Below are 27,355 nucleotides of genomic sequence, written 5' to 3'. Positions count from 1 at the left end.
CTCTCTCTATCTCTCTCTCTACAGGAGAAAGGCAATATCAGAGTGGTGTTCAATGTGGGCACCGATGACATAAACATTGAAGAAACTTCAAAGTTTGTAAATGATGGAAAGTACCACATAGTTCGCTTTACCAGGAGTGGCGGTAATGCCACTTTGCAGGTGGATGATCTGCCAGTCATAGAGCGTTACCCAACAGGTAAGAGCCATCGGCCTTTATACATACGTTCCTGCACACACATGCACACATACACACACACACACACAATCTCACCCATGCACAATGGGAACAATAAAAGCCCGGCAGAGCTCATAAAAAGAGTCTGAATCACAGGGTTAAGGACAAAATGCCTTTGTCTGTGATTGTGGTTTCTCACAGTTAAAAAATGGTAACCCTGGTATCCTTTCCAAATGTCAGCAGAGATGATTGCTCTTGGGGTTTTAGGAGGCTGAAAATGTCAGAGCTGGGTTATCAAATTCACCAGCCTCTCAGTCGCCTGAAAAAAGCCCTGACAAAAGCTTGACAAGAGATCGGAGATGAGAAATAATCCTATTGCTCTCGTTTGTCAATCACAATGAAGGGGAGGCGGCTGTATTAGCCTTATAATTTGAATTTAAATTCTTTAACCATTATGTCCAATACAGATTATTGGCTATCGGTCTTCAGGAACTTGAGACATTCTTTTCTTCTTGGGAACAGACGTGTTGATGGTGTCGATGGTAAATGTTGTGTCAGAGCGTTCGATGACTGCGGCGGTAATGGAGTGCAGAAAATATCATGCTTACCGTCAGTGAGCGTCGTCTTCGGTTGCTTAGCAGTGAGGTTCACGCCGGTCGCCATTAAATATAAAATCTCTCCTTAACGCTCTTGAGATGCTGTAGATATAGATTCATTCAGTTGTAGATGCATTTAGTGCTGTCGTCTGGGTTCTATATTATTTAATTTTCCAAACAGGAAATTCCCTTATCCAAGAGTTGACATTTGTGTTTACACCAGCTTAGACAAACTAGGACATTAAGTTTAATATAGTTATAAAATTGTTACAATATACTTTTAGAGATTAAATGAATTTGAAAGAGAGACAGGCAGAGAGAGGGAGAGAGAGAGGGAGACTGTGTTTTAGCATAAACAAACAACCCAACAACAGCAGCGTCTATCATTTAGTGTGGAAGACAATGGCTTGTTAAAGTAAAGCCATTGTACTGTGCCATTTTCTCTCTGCATCCCTTTTCTATTGCGTCCGTGAATGCAGAGAGCAGTATGCACATGATTGCCTGCATACTAATGTATCTTATGTCCGTGGCAGAATGAAAGAAACTTTTTTACTGAAACATTAAAAAAGAAAATTAGTCGTGACCGCTTCATTTTAATCAGCGCTTGATTGACTCGGCGTTGCATAAGCAGAGATAATAAACTCATAGAATTTAAATTGACAACCAGTAGGGCGAAGAACGAAAAGGGCAGCTCTATCATGAACAATGAATTCTGTAACTAGTATCGTGTTAACATCGAATGAAATTGCAGCGCTTTCCTCCCACTCTTAACCTTGCCTTCATTCTTCCACATCATTTTATTTATATGCAGAAATTACATTTTATGTGACACAAAAAAGCCACAAGGTGTGGTTTAAACATCCTGAGATAATTGAAAATCATTGTTTATTACATAACAAAATAAGTTGTAGATGAAAAATAATAAAAAAAATTATTGGATTTTTTTATTCTTCAGTAACATAAGCTATTCAGCAAGTACCCTTTCAAAGAAAAAAATCAGACTGTTAGCCAGCTAAGCTAACTAGGCCATCGTTTTTACTTTTTTACAGAGAGACCCCCCCAGGCAACTGCCCCCTCATTTCAACACAACATGACCACTCTGTGTGGATGTGTGAGTGGGTGGGCACATGTATATGTGTGCACATTTGTGTGCATTCAAGCAATCATGTGTGCAACTTGCCCTTGGTCATCTTCTGTAGTCCATCCGCCATCAAATGCTCAATTTTTTTTCTAGTCTTGTTTTTAAAGCTGTGATTTGCGACAAGTTACTCCTTTCGCATTTGATTACTCCAGGTAAAAGTGCACTGCTAAATCTAAATCACAGTTAGACCTAAACAGACATAGAGGGAGTTAAAGACAGCAAAAAACACATAAATGAAAGTAAACAGAAAAAGGGGAATCATAGTAATGGAGTGAGTTTCGTCCTTCTTTTGGTCCTCACAGCAGAAAATCAGCACTCTCATGCACGACGGACTCAAGTCCAGAATCAAACGCTACCAAAATCTTGTGAGCGACCCTGAGGGAGCCTTATTTTCTTTCCCACAGGTGTTCTCCCACAGCAATCACCCATCAAAAACAGAATTGTGTTGTTTTTGACGTGCAATTTAGTCAAGCCACTTTAGTGTCGGGTACAGAATAAGAAAGCGTTACCTTAAGTGCAGTTGACAGCAACTGCCATGCTAATGTAAGTGTAATGTAAGCCTGCACGTCACTTTTCAGCCTTTGAACAGCACATGGAGTCAAAATTAAAGTGCTTTAGGCTTGGTCTGTCTCTATTTACTTTGAAGCCATCAATATGCAACATTACTTAAAAAATGAATTAAAGGTGCTGGCTGTATTTTTCTGGAGGACCCATTGACAGAAATTGAATATATATATTCAAAAAAACTGCCCTTAAAATCATCTAAAATCATCTAAATTCATGTTTTAAAAGTTGGTGTATATAGGCATATTTGACAAATTGGAATGGGAAGTTTTGTAAGAATTATTTCTTTTCGATTTTCTATCAATATCCATCCATCCGTCCATCCATTTTCTTCCGCTTTATCCGGGGCCGGGTCGCGGGGGCAGCAGTCTAAGTAGAGATGCCCAGACATCCCTCACCCTAGACACTTCCTCTAGCTCTTCCGGGGGGACACCGAGGCGGGGAGACATAGTCCCACCAGCGTGTCCTAGGTCTTCCCAGGGGTCTCCTCCCGGTCAGACTGGCCCGGAACACCTTCCGGGAAGGCGTCCAGGAGGCATCCGGAACAGATGCCCAAGCCACCTCAGCTGACCCCTCTCGATGTGGAGGAGCAGCGGCTCTACTCCGAGCTCCTCCCGGGTGACCGAGCTTCTCACCCTATCTGTAAGGGATCGCCCAGCCACCCGGCGGAGGAAGCTCATTTCGGCCGCCTGTATCCGGGATCTTGTCCTTTCGGTCATGACCCAAAGCTCATGACCATAGGTGAGAGTAGGAACGTAGATTGACCGGTAAATTGAGAGCTTCGCCTTGCAGCTCAGCTCTTTCTTCACCACGACAGACCGGTACATCGACCGCATTACTGCAGAAGCTGCACCGATCCGTCTGTCAATCTCCCGTTCCATCCTTTCCTCACTCGTGAACAAGACCCCAAGATACTTATACTCCTCCACTTGAGGCAGGAACTCTTCACCAACCTGAGGTGGGCAAGCCACCCTTTTCCGACTGAGGACCATGGCCTCGGATTTGGAGGTACCGATTTTCATTCCAGCCGCTTCACACTCGGCTGTAAACCGTCCCAGTGCATGCTGATGGTCCTGGCTTGAAGGGGCCAACACGACAACATCATCCGCAAATAGCAGAGACGAAATCGTGTTGTCCCCAAACCTGACACCCTCCGGCCCCTGGCTGCGCCTAGAAATTCTGTCCATAAAAATTACGAACAGAACCGGCGACAAAGGGCAGCCCTGCCGGAGTCCGACATGCACTGGGAACAAGTCCGACTTACTGCCGGCAATGCGAACCAAGCTCCTGCTTCGGTCGTACAGGGACCTGACAGCCCTTAGCAAAGGACCACCGACCCCATACTCCTGAAGCACCCTCCACAGGATGCCGCGAGGGACACAGTCGAATGCCTTCTCCAAATCCACAAAACACATTTGGATTGGATGGGCAAACTCCCATGAACCCTCCAGCACTCTGTAGAGGGTGTAGAGCTGGTCCAGCGTTCCACGGCCCGGACGAAAACCACACTGTTCCTCCTGAATCCGAGGTTCTACTATCGGCCGTATTCTCCTTTCCAGTACCCTGGCATAGACTTTCCCGGGGAGGCTGAGAAGTGTAGATCCCCCTGTAGTTGGAACACACCCTCCGGTCCCCCTTCTTAAAAAGAGGGACTACCACCCCGGTTTGCCATCCCAGAGGCACTGTCCCCAACCGCCACGCGATGCTGTAGAGGCGTGTCACCCAAGACAGCCCCACAACATCCAGAGACTTAAAGTACTCAGGGCGAATCTCAACCAGGGTACTGTTTCCCTCTCCTGAAGCGCCGGACGGTTTGCCAGAATCTCTTCGAGGCCGGTCGATAGTCCTTCTCCATGGCCTCACCAAACTCCTCCCAGGCCCGAGATTTGCCTCCACAACCACCCGGGCAGCAGTCCGCTTGGCCTGCCGGTACCAGTCAGCTGCCTCAGGAGTCGCACAAGCCAACCAGGCCCGATAGGACTCCTTCTTCAGCTTGACGGTTTCCCTTACTTCCGGTGTCCACCACCAGGTTCGGGGATTCCCGCCTCGACAGGCACCGGAGACCTTACGGCCACAGCTCCGAGCGGCCGCTTCGACAATGGAGGTGGAGAACATGGTCCACTCGGACTCAATGTCTCCAGCATCCCTCGGGATCTATCAATATCTAATCGAATAAATATTGATATATTATTCATATTTTAATCATACTTTGCTTACATTGAATAGAAAGAGCGCCAGATACATTTTTGATTTACAAATAGCAAGTAAATGTCTCATAGGGGAAAAAAACTGTGTGGCGTAATTATACTCTTTATAGATGTGAGCAAAGCAGGTTCATGTCGAATTCACCGGTGAAGGCGGGAGTTGTAATTATGTGTGGGCCATAATGGGAAAGGAGTAAATGTTTATAAATAATACAATTTCAATAGAGGAAGCAGCTTCAGCATGGACACGGATTATACATTTTCACATTCAAGGTGGTTCGGCTTCGCAGGAACTAGTTCTTAAGGGTGCGCATACGTTACCTGGACATCTCCGAGATCAAAGCTTTTGTCGGGGCAATTTCAAATTCACACAGGGTGCATGAACTTTTGAGTAGTGACTGATCTCACATGCCTTATTTCTGTTGAACTGATAATCTTCCTGTTGCTTTAATCTTTTGAGTGTTCTTCTGCTACTTTGATGTTTTTAAATGTATTGTGATCTGATAATGTGACATTTATCATATAAAAAAATGACTGAAAATACATTAGATTAGTTAGCAAATGTGTAGCTAAAATCAAACTGGTTGCAAAACGCTGGAATATACTGTAATGACAATATTTAGGTTAAAATGAGCTAGTGTATTCATGTATAACTAGATGAAAAATCTGCTAAAAAGATTTAAAAGGATTACTCTTTTGTAAATGTATTATGTAAAGAAGTTATATGTGTTTAAACATGATTGAGAGTTGGGTTGGTTTCTCTTAACGCAGGAAGAGTAGGAGAATATATTTAAAGTACCACGATGCTTATATATTAAAATAGGGTTAATTTGTTTGCTTAAATTTGACGAGTTAATGGGCTGAAAAGCTTTATCATTCTTATGTATGCAACCTTGGTGTTTAAAATTTAAAAAGAGAAAAAACAAACAGTTAGTTAAGGAATATGTTTCACTGTAGGTTTTAATCTTTGACCTTTCAGATTTTTAACAATGAAATGTCTCTTTAAACTTTAAAGGCAACATTGATAACGAACGCCTGGCGATTGCTAGACAGCGAATCCCATATCGGCTTGGTCGAGTAGTTGACGAATGGCTACTCGACAAAGGTAAAAACACTGATTAAAACTTTAAATAAAAGATAATTTGATCATAAGCAAGTGATATTTTGCACAACAAATAAACCATCTAAAACATAAATCCCCTGTATAACCAAGTTTAAAAATTAAACAAATGTAGTTTGTAATATTTTCACTGTACAGTTCAATAATGTGTTTTTATACTGTACTTGTAAACCTGTCAGTGGTTAAAGGGACTGGTAAAATACTGATAACTGAAGTTAGTTCAATCATTAACAAAATATGTTTACATCTTTAAAATACTTAAATAATGTTATATTTGCAGCTGTAATAATCTAAATGACTAATTAAAGTATATACATATATTTACAGAGAAATTATTTGAATTTATAGTGATGTACACACACTATTTAAATTATATATGCATATATATCTTCTTTTATATCATGCTAAACATATTTCTTTTGGAAACTGCTAAAGTGCACTGTTAAAAACTTAAAGCAAATGTCTCTTAAATAGCGTCAATGATTATTGGCATCATATATGAAGTCCCTTTAACAAGCCAGTTAAACACACAAGCAGGGAAAAGACATGAATGCATGCTGCAATGTATGTAACCAATTGACACGTTCAAAGTGATTTGTTTTCAAGTTTGCTTGTTTTCTTGTTTTCTTTCCCTTTTCAATGGAATTATAACCATGATTAATCATTTGTAATGTGTCATGTAGCTGTAAAATCATTCTCCACATAAACCTTATTTCAGTCTAATTAATTTTAATTGCCATCGCCCTTGCTGAAAGGCAATCGCAATAAAATGGACCAGACCTGTAAAAACACATCTATAGCTTTCTGCTAACTACTTTCAGATTAAACGTCATTTAAAAGAGGAAATACCTACTTTTTACTCATACGCAGTCTTAAAATCTGGTTGATTGTCCTTTTAGCAAAGTCCCATTGATTTTATTTTCCTTTTTTCTTTTGGGGGGGCGGGGGGTCCAGCTTTCTCATCCCTTCATTTGTTTACTTTGTGCCAACAGCAGCCCATTAAATTACAGTCGATAAATTACCAGTGTTGCTGTTAGCATTAGCGTAATTTATTGCTTTCATGATCCCCAGGGAAAATAAGGTTACAGTTGTTGTGTGTTTACCATCAGGACTTCCATCAGTTCCGTGTTTGTGTGGGTGTGTTTGTGCGTCTGATAGGGTGTGCATGTGAATGGGTGCATCTCTCCGGCGTGGGGGAGCGGGCTGTTGAACACTCTTGTGTTTTTTGTAACGTCTCTCCCCGGCAGGTCGGCAACTCACCATCTTCAACAGTCAGACCACCATAAAGATCGGAGGCTGGGAAAAGGGCAGCCGGCCTTTCCAGGGCCAGGTCTCTGGGCTTTACTACAATGGCCTAAAAGTGCTCAACATGGCTGCAGAGGGCGACCCCAACGTGCGTGTGGAGGGTAGCGCCCGGCTGGTGGGTGACATGCCCTCCTCTTCTATTACGCCCCAGTCCAGTTTCTCCACCACGAACAACCGCTCTGAGACGTCTCCCTCCATCACCGACATTACGACCACGACTGCGTCCAACCGCCAGGGCAAGCAGACGACAACGCCTCTGGTCAGTCGGCCTTCTATTCTACTGTCGGTTCATGTGACGCAAAAGCTGGGCATAATATAATAATTTTACATATGATAACACATTTCCAGTTTCAAAACATACTTGAAAACTGGCTCGATATTATTCTGAGCGAATCATTCTTTTGAGTCTTTACAAATTAGTCTGAAGGATTCATTAGCGAGTAGGTTTGTCTTTGAACGATTTAAAAAACAGCTTGAATGGTCATGGACAAGTCTCGGAAATTCACAAAACCTGAAACGCATTGATGCGTTCAGATCGAATCTGTCAGGCAGTACTTTTTCGTAGTTCTGCGCTGTGATTGGCCGACAACTTTCTCTTTTTCCTCCACTTCTCTGGTATACACTCACTCGGTTTCACTTACACGCAAAACATTAGAAGTGACGCAGGCATCAACAAGACCAGTTTAAACTGATCTCTGTGCTCTCTCCGAAGTGAAAGAGGTCCTGAGACCAAGACAGGGCACTTACAAAAGAGCCCGTGGTTGGATCACACGTTATCGAACCGGCAAAGGGTTTCGACTCGATTGCTTTCAGCCATAAAGCGATTGGCCGGTTCTTTTGTGGAAGTGGTTCAGGATGAGAGAGAGAGAGTGCTGGGGGCTGCAGGGAGACGAGATTTAGTCAATAAGTCTGTGAAAGCACAGAAGACCCACAGGCCAATGGAAAGGAGGCCATAAAGGGGAGCAATCAGTGGGGGAGATGATCACAGTGTAGGTGGACATGCTCTTTTTCCCTTACAACTTTCTCTTGGTCTCCCTCTCACGCGAGGCATCATTCAGGGTCCTGACAGTGAGCTCTAATTACAGCACAGCTGTAATTACATGTCAGTTCGGTAGGCTGAGCCCGGTGATTGACAGGCTCGCCAAGGCCAGTAGATGCTCCTCTCCTCATGCGTGACTTTATGTGCTGTGATTTAGCCCCCACAACAATGAAATCATCATTCGATATGGTTAAAACTAAATCTAGCACTGCGTATTAAATTACCCGCACATTCAAGGGCGTTCCAAGCACGCGGCGCGAAAGCGATTTTCGCGCAATAACAGATATTGTTTGATCTATTGCATGTGTCAGCTTATCACGGACCCGTCTGTGGATCGCATTACAAAATGGTGGGCCAACCTCCTCCTAACCGTCAATGATGGTAAATGTTGCCATGGAAATATGAAACTCCTCTCGCAGCGGCGTCTACACCTTACTCCAAGTTTAGGCCATCTGCTCCCCATTATGATCCATTACAGTTGCTCTTTTTCTCATTGTCTCGTACCGCGCAGCTGCTCCATGCGTATTTCATCTTCTAAGATGGCCGGGATGGATCTTTAATGTGTAATGAATGAAAAAGCTGGACAGAGAGCAAAGAGTTGTTCTCTAAAAGGCGTTGATTACAGGCATTGGTGATAGTCATTAGACAGAAGTGAGCATTAGATAGGAGAGCTCTCTGTAATCAGAGCTAATACAACTTTTTAGACTCTCCATCTTCTTAACACTTCTCCTGAGCGTCCACAGAGTTCTCCCCTACAGCTAAATTAAGCATCCTCGAATTAGCCGAGATCTGGCTGGGCTAAAGGAATTGAAGTGTGTAAAAATGGGTGTGCGTTGTGATGCCTAGGAACAAGATGCTTAATTGTTTGAAGTTGTTTTTGTGTCGAGAATAGGTTTGTGGTACAAATGGTTAGCAGATTAATGGTTTGGAATGATGTAATAATTCATGCAGATCGATCGCTTGGCTTGTAATACAACGAATTTGTGCGTAGAGTAAATGAGCTCCTAATAATTTTGCATAGTTTGCATGACCAATTTTTCCATCTAATGGCTTTAGATTTGCTGTGCGAGTATCTTTAATCTTCAGATGATGTGTGGAGCTTGGATTATCCTCTGATAAACTGGTTTTGCTATTGTCTGGCGGAAGCTTATAAGCTTTTTTAAGAAGCGTTAATGAAAGAAAACCAGCGAGGGGAAGCAGCTTTTTTTACTTCTTTCTGTTCAAACAGCAACAAACAAACAACTGAGGACGTCTCAGAGGAACCAACAACATGCTTAGAAAAAACAAATGCAAACGTTGTGTGCTTGTGACTGACAGATGAGATGTTTAATATTTCTATCAGAAGTTGATTTCCTTTGTGACTGCCCCCCAGGACGAGTGATGTTCTGAAGTGACAGCTTTTTTATTATCTTCTTTATCCTACACTTTTTATCATTTTCCCTGTTATATCACTCTTTTTGTGGATGTGGATGGTTTATCTAGTTGTCTGTGTCATTTTGTTTAAATCTATGGCTGTGGTGTTGTATGGCCTTGAAGGATCTGGCATGGCAGGGGTCCGTGTGTTTATTCTCATCTTTGGGGATGGTTTGCCGTGCTGGACTGTCAGACTTTGCGCTAGGCTTTAAATAATATATTAGCATTTCTTGGGTGCATGTTGTTAAACACCCTGGGGTATCTTTTCGATATAGAGATGTATTCTGCCAAATGACTAAATGTAAATGTAGAGATGGGCAGAGGGCAACAAAGTGGCAGAGTGGAAAATGGTAGCGTGGGTGTGCATCACGTGAGAGTTGGAGCTGAGTGGATTTGAGTCCATGAAAATAGGGCACTTTTTTGTCTGTGAAAATATTTACTGACAATTATTGTAATGTGTTTACAGTGTGTTGTTTTGTCTGGTGTCTCAGTTCTTGCGTTGTTTCCTGACATAACATGTGGAATTGTGTCTTTGCATTTATGTTTGTGCTTCTACTGTCGCTTGGAATGATGCTCTTGACTGTGTTTGTGTGTGCATGCGTGCATGTGCAGTTGTTTATTCTTTCGCAAAGATGACTATTAGCAGTGAGAATATTTTTGTCAGTTGAAATGACAATTTCTTGCAAAGAGTTACATTTGATGTTTGTCATTGATCCAGTCATCTTTCTATGTAAAAACTTAACTTCAATTTTTTTAACAGTTAGTAAAACTAATATACATCCCATGAAAATTTGAAACCTGCACCTACCAGCACTATAAATAGAACAGTCACAATTCAATGTACATCATAATAAGAAAATTGCAATAATACCAATTCATAATACGTATTAATACAATAATATGTTTTCTTAATTTAACATAATTTACTATCTAACATGTATGTAAAGCCTCTTTTATTTTAATTGTGTTATTAAAAGTTAAAACCAGAACATAAAAACTAAACCCAAACTATGAATTTGCACTATATGGATGAAAACTTCATAATGACAGAATGAGTTCAATGTTTGTCTTTTGACCATCAGTGTGTTATATCAATACATGAGGTAACATTTTAGGCATAAGGCATATGATAAATTGTTATTTATATTTCAGCAAAATACTAACAGCTTTCTAAGTCTTAATAACACAATAAGACTCACAATAATTAAAAATAAATCCATAAATAATTATTCATCCAACAGAATCACTAATAACCACAATAATATTATTATACATTGTTTTTTATAAATATTTACATTTTACAGTTATGCATTTGGCAGACGCTAAAGCGATTTACATTGCATTATACTATACATTGGTTTCTAAGTATTTGCAATCCCCTGGGATCGAACCAACGATCTTGGGATTGCCATGCTCTAACCACTGAGCTACAGAAAAGCTGTAAATATTTGGCATGTATGTGTGTACACAGTAGTGTGCCACTTTTCTCAAAATATCACAGTTCCACATCATCAGGCTTTTGAATGTGCTTTTATCAGAAACCCACCAGTCCATTACATTCCATTGCATCATGGAGGTAGGACATTGTTCAGCACAAACAGATTTACACCGGTCCGGATTCTGTCTGTTTTTCCCATCTGTCCAATTATTGCATGCACTGTTGTCCCAATGCTCATTTTCACTGACCGACTAAATCAGTCAATCAATGCAATTGTTTGAGTTGGCAGGAACTGGGTAATAAAATGGACTGTTAGCTCAGCTACTCTCCCTCCCCCTCTCTCTCTCTCTCTCTCTCTCTCTCTCTCTCTCTCTCTTCCTCCCTCTGGATGATGTAGATATTACACACAGTTATTAAACTGTGGGCTTATGGGTGATGATGACACTGTTAATTCGCAAAAAGCTTTTTCATGTTGCCTGTGTTGTCTTCTGGAGCGCTTCATGCTAAACCTGCTGGATATTTGTGTTTCGGCCAGTCATGTCTAATCTCAGACATTACTCTCGCAAGTCCGTTGCAGACGACACCCAGCCTCGCTTTTTAAAATTCAACTTCTGATTTTTGTCACATTCATCATAATTTATAGTTGTGTTTGATGGCTGTGTGGAGATTTTGCAAATGCGAGAGACAAACAGTCTCGTGAGACTGACTGTGGTGCTAAAGCATACAAAGGAAGCGCCCGCCGTGTGTATCTCTTTATCTCCGCCCCTTTTTTCACTGTGGTTGTTATGTACAAGCCTCAAGCACAAATTTTGAGGTAAACGGACGCTGGTTCTGTTTTGGGCTGGCGAGTAGCGGATAGATTTAGATGGAGCATAATAACGTGCAGTCCCAGAGGACAAGGGGGCTGGAGAATCTCACTGAGTCTCTGAAATGAGAAGATCCAGCTATGCAGCGTTTCTCTGTACTGTTGCTCTCCGGTCCTCGTTTGTTGTATAACATTCCCTTTCCATCCTAAAGGAGCCCCACTGTGAGCAGATATATTTCGAGAGTGTGCGTGCACATGTTTGATGTTAGATTGTGGGTTGTGTCTCGGAGGAGTTTCATGGCAGGGCAGAAGGTGCGTCACCCCCTCCCTCCTTATCCACATATCAATATCTTCAAAAAAAGAAAAAGATATACTGAAATGTTTCCAACCGAGCGAACCCTTAGCAACCTCAAGCCGAGCATGGCCGGTGACTGGCTGAAAGCAGTCAGGTGATCGAGACGGTCTGTTTCCAGTCGTACCGCTTTTTCACTCTCTCTCGCTCGCTCGCTTACCCTCCCGCCCGCTTCTCTCTGTGTGTATCTTTTTCATTTTCTCTCTCCTGCACTTCTTCCATCTCCCTCCCCTCTCTCTCTCTCTCCTGGTTTGTAGGCTCTCATAGCTCTCTTGATGCAGAGACAATTTATCATCCCTATCTACTAAGCAAAGTAGGACTTCTTCACTTTTGATCTGACAGAACGGACTTGATTTCACTGGTGTGGGGCTTTCTTGTTGCTCTAGAAGCAGGGACGGGGAGCTCAGAGAGGGAGAGAGGACAAGCATTCAGTCTCATTGAAAGAGAAAGGCAGCAACTGTGTAGACGAAGCAGACAGTGTAGCCAGACTGCCATGGATGCGAGGTGGCATTGTTCCTCTTCCCAGGTAGACTTTATTTCTCACGGTCCTTCTCCATCCAGCCATCATCGCATGCAGAGTCTTTGATGTTGTCTCATCCATGCAGCGAAAAAAGGCATGCACCATTTGTCTACAGCGCTCGGCACTGTAAGCGAGCAAGAGAGAGGGAGAATGTGTGGAACTGGGGGAAGGAGGGAGGGTTGAGTTATGGGAAGAAAAGAATGAAAAGTAGCAATGCATTGTGAGCGTGTGCGAAGTCGGCGGTTTGCCACCGATGTCCAGGTGTGTTTCAGCGGGCGTGTGGCACCCCGCACTGCATACAAAACGTCGGCTTCATTTGTAGCGTGCCAGTATGTTCAAATCTTACTAGATGCTCCATTGGTCACAAACCGCCCACTGACGCTGTCATTTGTGCGCACCTGTTATTTGCGTTTTATTTCCCCTTCCTCATTCAAAATGTCATCCAGTAAAGTTGAACCCGATGGGATTTTTCGTGAACAAGTGTGCGTTGTGTGAAGTCAACTCTCTGGAGCCGTGTGTTCTGTCTGTGGGCAGTGTGTATGATCAGATGTGTTTATGCCCACGTGGATGCCCCCTGGGAGCTGCTTGTGAAGGCTACTTTACTGGCTCATGTCGACTAAGTGTGAGTGGAGAATCATAAATCTTCAGTTGAGTCTGAATACTTTTATGGTCACTCTTGAAGCGTTTGCCCTTTGTTTAATCGATATATTTGTAGATGATCAATGAGTGCTATAAAGTGTTTAGTACAGTTTTCTTAAAGACCCCCAAAAAAAAGCACTATTAAAGGCAGTATTATTTTCTGGGTTGATTTGTTCTGTGAATGTAAACAGAAAGTTTGAAACAGTTGTCCCTTTTTTTAATTCACAACAATGAACCGTTATTTGCTACTTGCTATGCTAAAGAGCATTTGATTGGACCAAAGTGTGTGTAGTGCGAGATGAGTCATCAATATTTTTGATGAAAGATACAAACAATATATTACATTTTTTTAGTTCTTTTAAATGTGAATTTAGTCAATTTGTAGGAAAAGCCATGATTCTCCCTCTTAAATTCACATGGTCTTAAAAAAGCTTTGTTGAAGATGATAAGTGAGCTGTAATTAAACAGAGCATTTAAAGCTCTTCAGATGTGTCATTTAAATCCATAAATGAGAACCGTTCTTCATGTGAAGAATTGCAGAGGAAGCCATCTTGATTTCCATCTCTCCAAAATTCCAGAATCTCCATTACCAGTAGAGGATCTCTCTCGCTCTCGCATTGCGTGTTTTTATTAGCTCTTTTGAATCTTTCACAAGTTGAAGCCCCCAGACGTCTCAGTTCCCTGATAATTCAAAGCAGTGAAAGCGTATGGGTGCCCTGTGGGATGGCTTTCTATATTCTATGATTCTAAGTGAGAGAATACTGCAGTGCATCAGTGGCCATTTTTTATTCATTGTATGAGCTCCTGGTATTTTAAACACAGCTCTCAGTGAAGTGAAGCTGCATTTAGCACCAGCACCTCTCTATGAATATTCACACTTCATTAGCGTGCTGCTAAGTTGGCTGGCAGACTTTGATGTACTCGCACGTCTCTGGCTGGAGGAGAGGAATTGGGAGGAAATGAACAAGAGATGGCTAGAAATCAGCGGTTTGCATTGCAGGTCCCAGTCGAGCCGTTTTTAACAGGCTGAATCTGCACGTCGCCATGGCAACAACAACAGACAATGGCACTGTACTGAGATATTCGTATTCGTGGTGGAATACTAGCATCTCCGAATGAAAGAAGGAGAGAATGTGAGGGTTTGACGTGGCTCACCTCAGACCAGGCTGTAAAAATTGTATTTAGTTTTTTTTGCATCAGTGCTTTCAGACCAGAGACACGAGAGATGTTCCCCATTTTAATGGTTGTAAATTGTCCCCACCAGCCATGTGCCTCGTTTCTTTAACATTAAATAGAATTTAGTATGAGATGCCAGTTCCTTTTGGAGAACCTAAAAGTCACGCAGGGATGTTTAACTTAGCTTAACAAAGCTTAAAGTAGTTTACTCACCCTATTGTTATTTCAAAGCTGTACGACTTTCTTCTGCAAAACACAAAAGGAGATATTTGAAACTGCGGTATCCGTTCACTTCGATTGTATGGGCACAAAGTCAATGCAAGTCAATGGGTACCACCGTTGTTCGGTTACCAACGTGCTTCAAAACATTTTTATCAAAATATGTCATAGAGATTTGAAATGACAAGGGGTGAGTACAATTTCAGAATTTTCATTTTAGTACACAGAATTTTGTGAGATTGTGTTAAACAAATTCAGGGGAAAACATGAGGATGAGTTAAAAGTAACAAGGTGTGTTCTCCTGAACAAGACACAGAAATGTGTTAAGGACAGGTTGTGATGCTTTTAACACAAATGTTTTAAGTGTACGTGTTACAAAACAGGCCTGCCTTGTGTTTAAGGATCAATACTTACATAAGGTAATAATGTTTAGCGGTTGAAGGGTCAGCAGGCCATTTTTTCTGTGTTCCATTTTCTCTTTTAACCACTGTATGCACATAAGAACATGGCTCCCGCCTGTAGTCTGTGTCTCTGTAGATCAGTCTGGCAGCTGTGAATTAATTGGAGAGGGTTGGAGGAAGGCGGATCTGGAAAAGTGTGTGTTTTGTGAGTGTGTGTGCTGAAGTGTGTCTGGAGGTAACTCCTTTCTCATTATAGCACAGCTGGTTCTTCCTCTGTGTTCACAGGTGAGCCGAACGGCGTCTTATCTTTCTCGTTCTCTGCTCCCCCTCCCATTTTGCCGCCGTGTCACATCTTTTGTTGCGTCTGTTGGCAGTGCAATAATTAAGAGCAACCCAAACAAGGAGTCTGATACTCTATGTGTATGCGTGTGTGCACAAGCAATGCAAATGATGCTCTGATAGCACAGCCGCCGCTTCTAAACCGCCATTATTCAGCAGGAAGAAAAGGGACAGTCATGATGTAGGCTGATTCTGTCGCCCTCATCCGCCTCAGCACAGCTGTTGAGTGGGCAGTGGATGGAGGAGAATGGCAATCTCAGGCAGATGGATGCTAAAGGCGCGGTCTTAGTCATACGTGACTTTTGTAGATGCTGAAAACAGCCTCGCGCTCGAGCGCTTGCGTAACACCACATCTGAGCGTTTCCAGTCGAATTTTTACACTTTGCTTTGGGGCAATATTTCCAAAAGTGGAAAGCGAGAGGAATGAACAAGGATAGTTTGAGGCATTCAGCTGTGCGAGAGGGATTCTTAACAAAGATTGGGGTGGAGGGCGTCCGTGTAATGCTGACAGTCACAATGCTGCTTATCCGACGCCTAAGTGACTTTACAATACACTTATTTCAGTTGACAAGGACAGTCGCGGTGTTCAATCTTCAGGTTAGGTGGTTTGCTTAAGGCAACAGTGATGATAGCTCAGGGATTTGTGAGATTCAAGCAGACAGTCTTTCTGTTTTCTGTCCAGATGCTGCCGAAGAGGCGGGGAGCAACTATCTCCATAGTTACCAAGGAGGAAACACTGAGCTTGGGTTGTGTCTCATGCTGAAGTCTGTGCATTATTCACAACCTGCCAAATCTGCTAGTGCTGCAATGCATTCTGTCAGAAATTTAACCACATATTCAAACCTGGTTTATATAGGTTGATTTCTGATTTGGATATTTATCCTCTCGATGTGTGTGGAGGTTATGACCCTGCCTTACATACAGTACATTACGTGTAAATTCGAAAAAAAGAACATTGGAGGAATTTGACTGAAATCACACCTACTCTTTTAATATTATTTGACAAATAACCAAATGTATGTTCTGAACATTTAATTAAAACAATGTTAATTTGATAAAAGAGAATAATTTGTGACGATCAAATATCAACATCAAATATAAATTATAAGGTTCTATCTATTTTTTGTCACAATTGAGTTATTCACGTATTCTGCTTCAATGACAGGTTGGTTGTAAAAGCAAGTGTTGGCGTCGACAGCCATGCAGAATTTAAAAACAATCGACAGAGATGTACGTTTGTGTTGCTATGAAAAAACACAGCATACAAACATGTACAGTGTATATATACACACACACACATTTAATAAGTATTAATGTACCTCTTGTCTGTCAGCAGTGGTGCCGGTCGACCGTTGAAATTTAAAATACCCGCTCGCTCACGCAGCTCAATTTTAACCCAACTGGCTGGGTTGATAATGAAATTACACAATGGAGGTCAGAAATAACCCAACCCAACGTTTTTTTAGAGTGAAAAGACCGCAATGTGCTGTTTATTTCTGGACAGGTAACGTAGCGATATAGTCGGATACATTGTCATCACCCAACACCTGGGTCTGTAAACACAGGCCTGTTATGAGGAGCCAAGCACCTGCTCTGGTAAAAGAACCAGCATCTTCTTGGGGGGAAAGGAGTAATCCTTCTCTGTACCTTATTTTTCTTTCCATCTCCAGAGTCAAAATCCGCTACCGGCCTTTAATAAGGGCTCTGTAGAGCAAAGCATTACCTTCACATTTCTCATTCTTCCAGCGGCACCGTTACGTCAGTGATCTAAATTATTCACTCGCGCTGACCTACTTGCAGGGTTTTTGAGAGCTGGGAGTTGAACAGATATTGCTGCAAGGAAAATGGCAACCATGTGGTAATAGCAACCACTTTGAAACAACTGTGCAGGGTGCCCTCCCACACCCTCTTTCTGTGTTCTGTTCGTGTGGTCTGCAGACTGTGATGATGGTGAAAGGTCCTGATTGGCGTGGGCATTGCCCTGCAGCCTGTGGGCAGACCGTGTGAGCACAAAGAGACAAATCGATGTCTCTCCTCCCCGCTCGCGCACATACACACTCAGCCAGACTTACATTTCTATTGGGACAAACACACTCGCATGTACACGTTTGGCCAGCTGGCGAACGTGCACACGCTCTGGCTAATTGCAGAGAGAGAGAGGTGTGAAGACTAGCACTAAATGGATGCCACCGAAGCGAAGTCGTCAGATGGAATTTTGCCGTACCGCCTTGAGGAACGCGAAGCTCGCTGCCTTCTTACATAGTTGATGGAGAATTTCATCGCAGCCAGACGCACGCCGCTTTCAAACCACAGTCGGATAGGATCTTTTGAAATCGAAGCGTGAAATCTCGACATGGCTTTCTTTCCTTTTGGAACCATCACTAGAGCTGAGGCAAGGTTTCCCGCCACGTGTGTTGTCATTGTGTGTAGATTCACTGCCTATGGTTTTATTTCAGATTAAAAGGCACGTTTGATGAGATTGTTTCCCCAGCGGGAAGGTTTTATGTTCTTCACATCATATGTTACTGTCTGACTGTCTTTATTCAGCAAGTGCTGGCAAAATTGAAATTTGTCAAGGGATTTGTGATGAAATCTTTATGTGTTTGTGTGTGTTTTTGTGATGCTGTGATCGATATTTTTAACCACCTTGATGTGGAAGTCTCAGTAGAGTGTACTATAAGTTGATTTGACATGTTATAATCCTCGCTTTCCCCCAGAAAGTTGCGACCTTTGACAGTTAGGACACCTTTGATCGTGTCTGTGAGTTAAAGCTCTGAGGACCTGTGAGAGCTGTCAGTGTGACAGTCCATAAGGACATTTCCTCGTCTCTCTCTCTCTTTCACTCTCTCTCTCTCTCTCTCAGCATGAGGCCTTAGATGATACAGCAGCCCTATAAAACTGTAATGATGCCACAAGGCATTTCGATGATCGTTCCATCCTTTCTGTCTCTCTGATACAGGATGACCTTCTGGTGGCATCAGCAGAGTGTCCCAGCGATGATGAGGATATTGACCCTTGCGACCCAAGTTCAGGTGGGTTAGGTTAGTCATCTTTCTTTTTTATTATTACTGTCCATGTGTCATATTTCTCTTCATATTCTTCATTGTTCTGTTTTGAAACCACCCCTTAAAGATTATTTTTACTGTAATAGTTTTTTGATCATAGGATTCACTGCAGTTTATTACTATTTCTGGTAAAAGTCATCAGATTATACATTTTTCCTAATACTGTTAGCAGCAGCATAAAACACTACAAAAAATCGCTTCAAAAACAAATTAGATAATTTCGCCCAAATCCCAACCAGGCAGAAGCTTTATACAGCAGAGAAATAAAAACATTCAGGGAAATATAGTTTTTTAATACCTAATTGGAATAAAAGCATCTGTCAAATGCAAAAAAGATTATGTTTATGTAATTTAGAAATGCGATTTCAGTCCAATTAATTATCGTGTGGGTGGGGCTTCCTGATGCCACAGAATAAGAAAGCAAGTGACAGACAAAAACAACTGTTGCTTGTGCAGATGGTTAAGATGGAAACATTGGATAGATCCCTTCATTTGTCATGTCTGGTTGAGACACATGGTAACCTGAGGTATACTTTAAAGGTTGTTTAATCAGTTTTTGTCTCTTTAAACAAGCTTAATACCCCAATATGAGAAATTATTTTCACTCTTTGAAAAACGAACGTGCAAAGCATACATTAAATGTTCAATATCTGGTCTCTTTAAGCATTATTTTATCCCTAGATCTTCCAGTTATTTATTTATTTTATGCAGGGCAATTTTTAGGTATATTTTTGGAAAGGCCAGCACACATGCTAACGTAGCGTGTTCTCATTTCTCCACTCAGCGGGTGCATCCTGGTTACTCTGTCAACTGCGCAAACTGCTTTTGACATGAAAAATGAAGCACAAAGGTTAACCCAATCCTTCAGCTGCCTTTGTGACTGCAAGTGGCCGGGGCGGCAAGTCATATTACACGTTGCAATGCAAGCATTCCGAGACATAATGAAAAAACATGCTGACAAATCGTGATGAAGCGTCGCTAATCATGGAATGTTGCCTAAAGCGGAGAAGTTCCAATGTTACGCATGTCACCTTTCCAGTTGTAAAAAAGAAAAGTTTTACTGTGCTCTCCATCCAAAAATCCATGCTGTACTTTGTCACAGTCTCATTTTCTGCACCTGCGGTTAGAAGCACGTCAGACCTAAGCTGCGAACGACTTTGTTACAGGTGTTGTTCTGCCGAGCGTTTATGCCTTGCCCGCAGCCGCGCTGCCTCGGTTACATTCCCCTCTGTGACAGACATAAATCAGAACCAACTACGCCACACTGAACCGCCCACCAGAAATCTTAAACGACCAGAAAATGAAGTTCACTCACTGGTCGCAGTTTGGAAAATGTGCCACATATTCATTCTGATCACATGCTTATCTGCGCCCACAATACATTGACAGGAGAAGTATGTTTGCGAAAAAGCTTACAGTAAATGTTGGTTCATTCTGAAAGAAAGATATGCACCGGCGGACGCTTTGGTACATTTATGGTTGAGTGTCATTAGTCTGCTTTATGTCCTGTTTACTGAAGTGACTCGGGAGCAATTTCTCAGACGGATATCTGATCTCGTCAGGAGGGGAATCAATGTGGCGAAGAAATATTGATTTTCGTGTCTCCTTCCAGTTCGCTCAGTTACTCTTCCACACATTTTTCCATTCCGCTTCTTACTAGCCCATTTCTCGTTAGCTCATTGCCAAATAGTGGCGTGGAAGTATCAGCTATATTGAAATTGATCTAGCAAATTCCTTTATAATTCCGCTTTAAAGGTCCAGTGTGTAATTTTTGGGATGATCTATTGATAGAAATGAAATATAATATACATAGCAATGTCTTCAGGAATATAAAGACCTAACATAATGAAGCGAATGTTTTTATTACCTAAGAATGAGCTATTTCTCTCAGCTGTCGTATTGTTTCGAAAGGGAGGGGTGGAGTGAGCTGTTGGTTGCAATTCGCAACCTTGCCTCTAGATGTTACTGACTGGACCTTTAAGCTTCGTAATTAATAATTAAGCACATATAGAGATTTGTTTCATCGGCTTTAATGAATACTCTCTCTCCCTTTCTTGTATATCAACAGCTCGCCCTCCGCTGCCCGAGGCGAAGGGTTTTCCCAGCCCAGAGGTGATCCGGGAATCCAGCAGCACCACAGGCATGGTCGTGGGCATCGTCGCAGCCGCCGCCCTGTGCATATTAATCCTACTGTATGCCATGTACAAATACCGGAATCGTGACGAGGGCTCGTACCACGTGGACGAGAGTCGCAACTACATTAGCAATTCAGCCACGCAGCCCAACGGAGCGGCGGTGAAAGAAAAGCCCATCGGCGTACCCAAAAATAAAAAAGATAAGAAAAACAAGGACAAAGAGTACTACGTCTGATATTACAGACATCCCTCCCCCTTATAACCCCACCAACAGATCCAGTGCTCCGAACTCACACGTAAAAGGGGAGGGGAGGTCAACCTGTGTATAGTAATCGAGAAAAAAAGATTGACAAAGACACAAACTGTCTTAGTTGTATCTAAGACAGGATGTACTGTTACTAACAATGAGAAAACATACTTTATAACCAAGCACACAAAAACTTTACAAAGTTGAGAAGTGTGTACGAAATGGGCAGCGAATGGACTGCGGTGGAACCCAAAACTTTGAGAGGCTCAGCTGTGGATAAGGGGGGGTGTCAGCATTCTTTGTTCAAGTCTATCGCTGACACACACGGCCGCTGGTTAGAATTAAGTGTATTTCATATTATGTTGCCTGTATATGTGTTGCCAGAACATTTTCCCTCTAAAGCCAGAAAACCACGAACATCTGCAACAATCCAAACATTCGTTTGATGGGACAAAAAGCAAGGAAGGACTTCAATAAGATGCTACCTATGATTGTTAAATCAGCCAAAGTATTTGACTCCCTTTTCCGATGGCAGTATTCCAAGTTTGGATGAGACGGGGATATTGTGAACGGAACTGATTTTCGTTTGCCGGACAAAGCCCTTGCTGTCAAAGAGAGTTGCGGAGGCCTTAAATATCAATCCGAGTGTAAAGGTTATTGGATTTTCTTCTGTTTGTATGTTTGTCGAAACGCTGACAGATTGCGCTGGTGAAGACGAGGAACACCGGGGCCATTTGGGATAGATTGAGAAAAACTCCATGCACGTAAAGTATCTTATTACATGTTTATATACGGTGCAAAGACTATCTGTGTGCTCTCTGGACTGTGGCTGAAGTGGTGTTTTATAGCCTGTTATATAGATGATGCCAACTACAGTATACCTGCTCTTCAAACTTTTCTTTTTTTTAGAAAAAACAAAGGTGAAAACAACGAAAAACTGAAACTTAAATGTTAATGTGTTGCTATAGCGATAGAACCTTTCTGCCATTAGCTACGACGATTTTATTTCCCCTTCTTTATGCGCATCTTCAAAATATGTTATTTTTGACATACTCCTTCCTTTCTTTTTTTGTGTTTACTGTTGTGTCAACAGGAAAAGACAGGAGTTTAGGTTTTGGAAAGCAAGCAGATATGTGGAACTACGATTTTGGACTGTTTAAGCAATATTCTCTTGCTTGTCTTAGTGACCAAACAAATTATGCATGGTATTTAGAACTCAGATCTGCTGGGAGACGATAGCATAATCTCAAAGTAACACTAAGGAATTCAGTCCCCCAAAATTTGAGCATTGGATTATAGCACAAATTTGAAAAAACAACCCGTCAAAAGTGTTTGCAAACATTCTTATCTTGTACTGTGGGGAATTGTACAAGAGGTATAAAAATATATGACCTTCTGAATAAAATGTTTGCTTTTTGTTTTTTTTGTGTGTTTTTTTTATTTGTGTAAAACTTTTCTATAATACCTTCTTTTGTTTTTATTGTGACAATTCTTTGACGACCTCAAAGTGAAGATTTATTATGAAAAAATAGTTTTGAAAAATCAAATGAATAAATAAAATATTAAGACCTATCGAAGCAGTTGTCCTTAATTTTCTTTTTATATAGATGTAGGGCTGTCACGGTATCCAATTTTCATTACACAATTATCGAGCCCCCCCAAAATCACGATAATGGTATTATCTCAATATTATCAAAATGTTTATAGAATAAATTAATGATGCAATCAATTAAGTTAATTTTTATTTGTGTTTTGTCTGTTGTTTGGTCAATGAATCGCACTTAAAATAAAATTGTATGAAGGCGGAGAGAGTTTGTAACCATTGTAACCGTTTTAATCTAAATTTGTAATGGGTGCTGAATAGTTTACGATATGTGTAGACACAATTTGGATAATTGTGGTTTTTAATATCCCGATTATTGACAATACAGTGACAATCCTAATGTCAGGATGTATCATTTCAATGTGTTTTTGTAGTTGTCTTATATAACTATATCAAGTTATATTAAGTCCTCCACTTACATGTGGCATCCGCTATTTTGTTTTCATCACCGTTTGTTTTTTGGTTTCAGTATATTATCCTGTTAATAAACAAAAGCTTTGCTTCTATGGACCAAACATTATGTACATTCCACACATAAATTCTTCAAAGGGAACCTTGAGGGGCCAGTCATGCTGTATGTGGATATTGAATGAGTCCATCGATCCAACATAACAAAGAAAACATACTGTTACGTTCCTTTTGAAGAAGAAGATGTGATAAAAGCTCTCTGGTAGAGATGGCTAGTGGAGAGGGTTCGGTCATGGTGGTAGATGGTTCAGGATAGAGCCTCTCTTTAATTTTCTGCACAGGAGGAGGTAACAGAACAGCTGGTGTGAAATAACTACCCCTACAGGGAGGCATCGCTGTAATTTATGATTCATGAATTATTCACACCCGCCATAGACTTTTCATCAGGCCTCATTTCAACACACTTTGCAGAGCGAGTGTGGGAGGGAGGGGCAGCTGGTCTGGAAGTTCGTCACAGCCTTGAGACAATCTTCCCGGTTTTAGCCAATTGTCAAAATCATAGTCGGAGGAACAGCAGAAATGTGATTGAATGTATGTAGATGATATTCTGTCATCAAAACTGAAAAGAAAAGAGTAATTCTGGGTTTCAATAATGGATTTGTGAGAGATGTGTTCCCTCACAGGTTTTTGAATGAAAGTGTGTGGTAAATACAAAGAGTCTGCATCTCTCACAGTACTAACATCATTAATCATGAGGTTTAACCTTGAAGGTGTGATGCTATTGATTTAGCGACATAACACATCGGATCTAACACCCGCTTTTGTGTCCTCAACCTGTTGTTGCTCTTAGTCTCTTAAATCAAAATGACGTATGAACATGATTTAAACAGTGTGACAGTTTATTACCATTCTGTAAATGGTAGCATGACAAATCTTTCCTGCAGTGGGCTTTGTTTAATAAATGGATCTCATTACCTGAGTCTATAAATATATTCAATTAAACAGATATTTCTTAAAATGGAGAGACAGTTTCCCATATGTTTCCAGTTCCATAAATGGAGAGTGTCTGATTTTCATTTAGTATGTAAAAAATACATTTTAATGAAATATTTCCAAAACTCGTGCTTTATTCTTAGCAGCGAACCCTAGACCAAATAGTGGTATATATCTATTCCAAACATAGAACTTTCTCGTTGCTATTTTGTTCATCTACATGTATTTTTATATGCTCGCAATGGAACAGAGAAAATGCTTTTAGAAGAAGATTTACAGAGAACCACACCAGGAAATACGGTTTCACTAACTAAGAATGGGTGTGTGAAATGGATAGGTGCAATATCGTCTTGATGTGGTTTCATTTTCAGAAAGCACACGTTTTTTGGAATGCATACATCTATATTTAAAAACTCTGGGAAATTTGCCTGCTCACAAATCTGTGGAGGAATAAAAGTTATATAAGCCCATCTCCAGCACACAATAATTCAGAAACTGCTGCTTGAATTGTATTTTCTTTCAGCCTAGATTTTGAGGCGTATATGAGATTTAAAGGTTTTTAAAGAAGCAACAGAATTGTATAACAACATTTTTTACAGCGCTTTACACGTGAATTTGTTTACTAAGCTGATGAAACCGTCAAATGCAGAAACATCGTTTGGAAACAATAACGCACTCTTGTGTGTACCAACCCGAACACAGACCTTACATACACTGAAAATGTACTTAATAAAATCCTTGTAACAATTTGCACGAATTTTTTAAAAGTAAATTTGCTGCTATAATTTATGGATTAATTTATAAATTATTTATAATTTATACAATTTACTAGCCAGAATAAAGTAAATTATACGTATTACATACATTGTTTTTGCTAAAATAACTACTTAAAGTAAACAAAACACTTACGCTGAACAAAATCATAACTCAAACTTCACAGATCACTTTCTTTCATATTGCAATATACTATATTTTTACAACATAGATGGTCAAGTGAGAAGAAACTGGGGGTCTCTGTACTGGCATTGGCACAGTTACTGCTTATTAATAAATGAAACAACACCCTTCATGACTAACATCGTGCCTCCCTCAGCCTATAGGCACAAGCACCGCTCTTCTGAACAACGGTAACAACTTGAAAAACCAACTTAAAAATAATGCCAAAGCTCTCCTAAATCTTAAAGATAATTCTAACACAAAACACGAACAAGTCTTTTCTTTACTGAAAAACACTTAAAAGGACAATCTTGAAAATGAATCTCCTAATCCTGTCAGAAACAAAGCATCCTGGGAACAACAGATCAACTGCCAAAGTAGTTATATCTACAAAAATTATCTATGTAGTCTCAACACAAAACAAATAAGTAAACTTAATTTAAAAAATCTAAATGAGTTTAACATAATACAATTGATTTGCATTTACTTAATAATTTGTAACAAAATAATTAAAATCTTATCGACCAAAATTTGAAGATTTTATTCCCCAAGGTTTTTATGTTATTTTAACAGATTGATTTAGTTAAAAACAGAAACATAATTATATTAAGTATATTTTTATAATTTCTTTTCATAAAATCTATGGCACAAAATCATGTTTTCAGTGTAGTGTGCTTGTAGCCTCTAGGAGTCTGCTCAGGTAGCTGTTGGCAGTATAATTTGTCCAGTTAAGAGTAGTTCTGCCACTGAAATTATTTTTGAGACATTATTTTAGGGTTGAATAGTGTTGCTTTAAGCATTTTGTAAGTTATATTATCTCACCACTGGCCAATATTCAAAATAAACTGAAATGATTTATAAACCCATCTTGTGAATTATACTTTAAAAATTTTTTTTACAGTTTACAACAATGCAGCACATGTTAATGTTATTATACTAGTGAAAGAGGACAGTATGAATTACTCAGTTTACCCATTTGTTTACATGGACTGCCTGTTTGCTCAACTATGGAAGACGGGAAGGTGAAAGGAACAAAATGAGTCCATGAAAAAATATGTTCTGAAAAAATCATTAATTTCTCAACTGCATGTTGTGCCAGCAGTGAGTCAGCATTTCCATCAACTAATGGCACCAGAACAAGGGCCAAATCACTAACAAGGGAATTTAGCAAAATACACATAGTTTATCATAGCTCTAATTTGACGTAATTTTAGTTAATTGGGTACAATGCCAGGGGCAAGCTTTCACTTGAGGGACTGCTGGGAATGTTGGATCCATGGGAATCGTTACTTTTCTAGGTCATATTCATAATCTGTGGCAAACTAAATCTGAGCCAGTTTAGGTCTGTTCATCTGTCTGTGCAATTGAAAACTGAGACAAATGTACATTATGCAGGACACATGTTGGTGTTCATGTAGAAAATGTATAAAATGCAACAAATTGTCAGGGCTGGGGAGTAACGAAATACATCTAATTTAGTTACATATTTAAAAAACAAAATTTGAGTAACTGTGTTTGAGTAACTGTGTTTTCATTACAGTTACTTTTTAAAGGGTGGGAATCAAATTACAGTTACATATAAATAGTTTTTTAGATTACCAAAGGGATTACTTGGAATTTTAATGGTATCTATTTCATTTTAAACTTATGTAACACAGTTCAATAAAAGGTAGGAAGGAGGTGGGAACAGCCGGCAGCCCCCTCACGGGGGACTGCCGGCAACACACACAAACCACAACATAAAGTCCAGGCCTGGTTCTCTCTCACTGACAGTCCGGTCGCTCGTCCTCTTATCCTCCCAATCTCCTCCGTGATACGAGACCAGTGCATGTACAGCTGACGCTCGTAATCGACTTGCCTGGAATCCCAGCTCTCGTCCTGCCTACCTCACTACAACTTATTTTAACTCTAATGGACAACTAATGTTAACAATCAGTGATCCTCTGACTGGATCTGCAAAAGCATCCTAAACTACAGTTCTGCTCAAAGGTTTCATGACATTAATTTGGTATGTTTTGTCAGCCGTCGTAGTGTTTCGAAAGGGAGAGGTCGAGTGAGCGGTTGGTTGGTTGCAATTCGCAACCTTGCTGCAAGATATTGCTGACTGAACCTTTAAAAAATCTGATTATAGAGTAAATATTGCAATGTCCCAAATATTGGTGTTTGTGAATGTAGGCATTCTGCCAAGTTGTCAAGCCGAAAGTGAACGAATAACAAAGTTAATGTCTTGGGAAAAAATGAGTCAACTCTAAATCACGTGAAAGAGTTGTCTGTCGTTCACATTTCAGTTCCGGGTCAGATTTGCGTCAGTCCGTGTAATGCCCACGTACAGTCAATCAAGAAGTTAGGTAATGATAACTGCATATTATTCATATTTCACATTAATGAAATGCATTACAAATAACTTTTTAAAGCAAGTTTTTTGTAGTCTGTAGTGAAATACATTTTAAAAGTTCTGCATATTGTATATCTCCATACTGAGGAAAAACATTTTGTCTGTGAGTTTTAGCTACAGATAGCTC

At 40.7% G+C, this 27,355-nt stretch overlaps 1 protein-coding gene across 6 annotated transcripts in view; it reads left to right on the top strand.

The window, feature by feature from the left end:
- The window catches only part of nrxn1a (neurexin 1a), a gene marked incomplete at its 5' end in the record, with an annotated part of 147,715 nt that extends 125,247 nt beyond the window's left edge, over window positions 1-22,468 (top strand). For 2 of the 6 annotated variants that reach the window (XM_079475757.1, XM_079475759.1), the window contains 5 exons: window positions 25-196; window positions 5,696-5,785; window positions 7,048-7,379; window positions 18,406-18,487; window positions 20,580-22,462. In XM_079475757.1, the coding sequence (XP_079331883.1) occupies window positions 25-196; window positions 5,696-5,785; window positions 7,048-7,379; window positions 18,406-18,487; window positions 20,580-20,881 (978 nt within the window). In that variant the 3' untranslated portion in view covers window positions 20,882-22,462. Of the gene's footprint in view, window positions 1-24; window positions 197-5,695; window positions 5,786-7,047; window positions 7,398-18,405; window positions 18,488-20,579 lie in introns of all 6 variants that reach the window. The other 4 variants (XM_079475761.1, XM_079475758.1, XM_079475760.1 and 1 more) reach the window with 4 other exon arrangements.
- Window positions 22,469-27,355: the final 4,887 nt, after the last annotated feature.

Source organism: Barbatula barbatula (assembly GCF_947034865.1).
Source record: "Barbatula barbatula genome assembly, chromosome: 16".
NCBI lineage: Eukaryota > Metazoa > Chordata > Actinopteri > Cypriniformes > Nemacheilidae > Barbatula > Barbatula barbatula.
The sequence above is the reverse complement of the archived record's forward strand: the minus strand, read 5'-3'. Positions and strand labels throughout refer to the sequence as shown.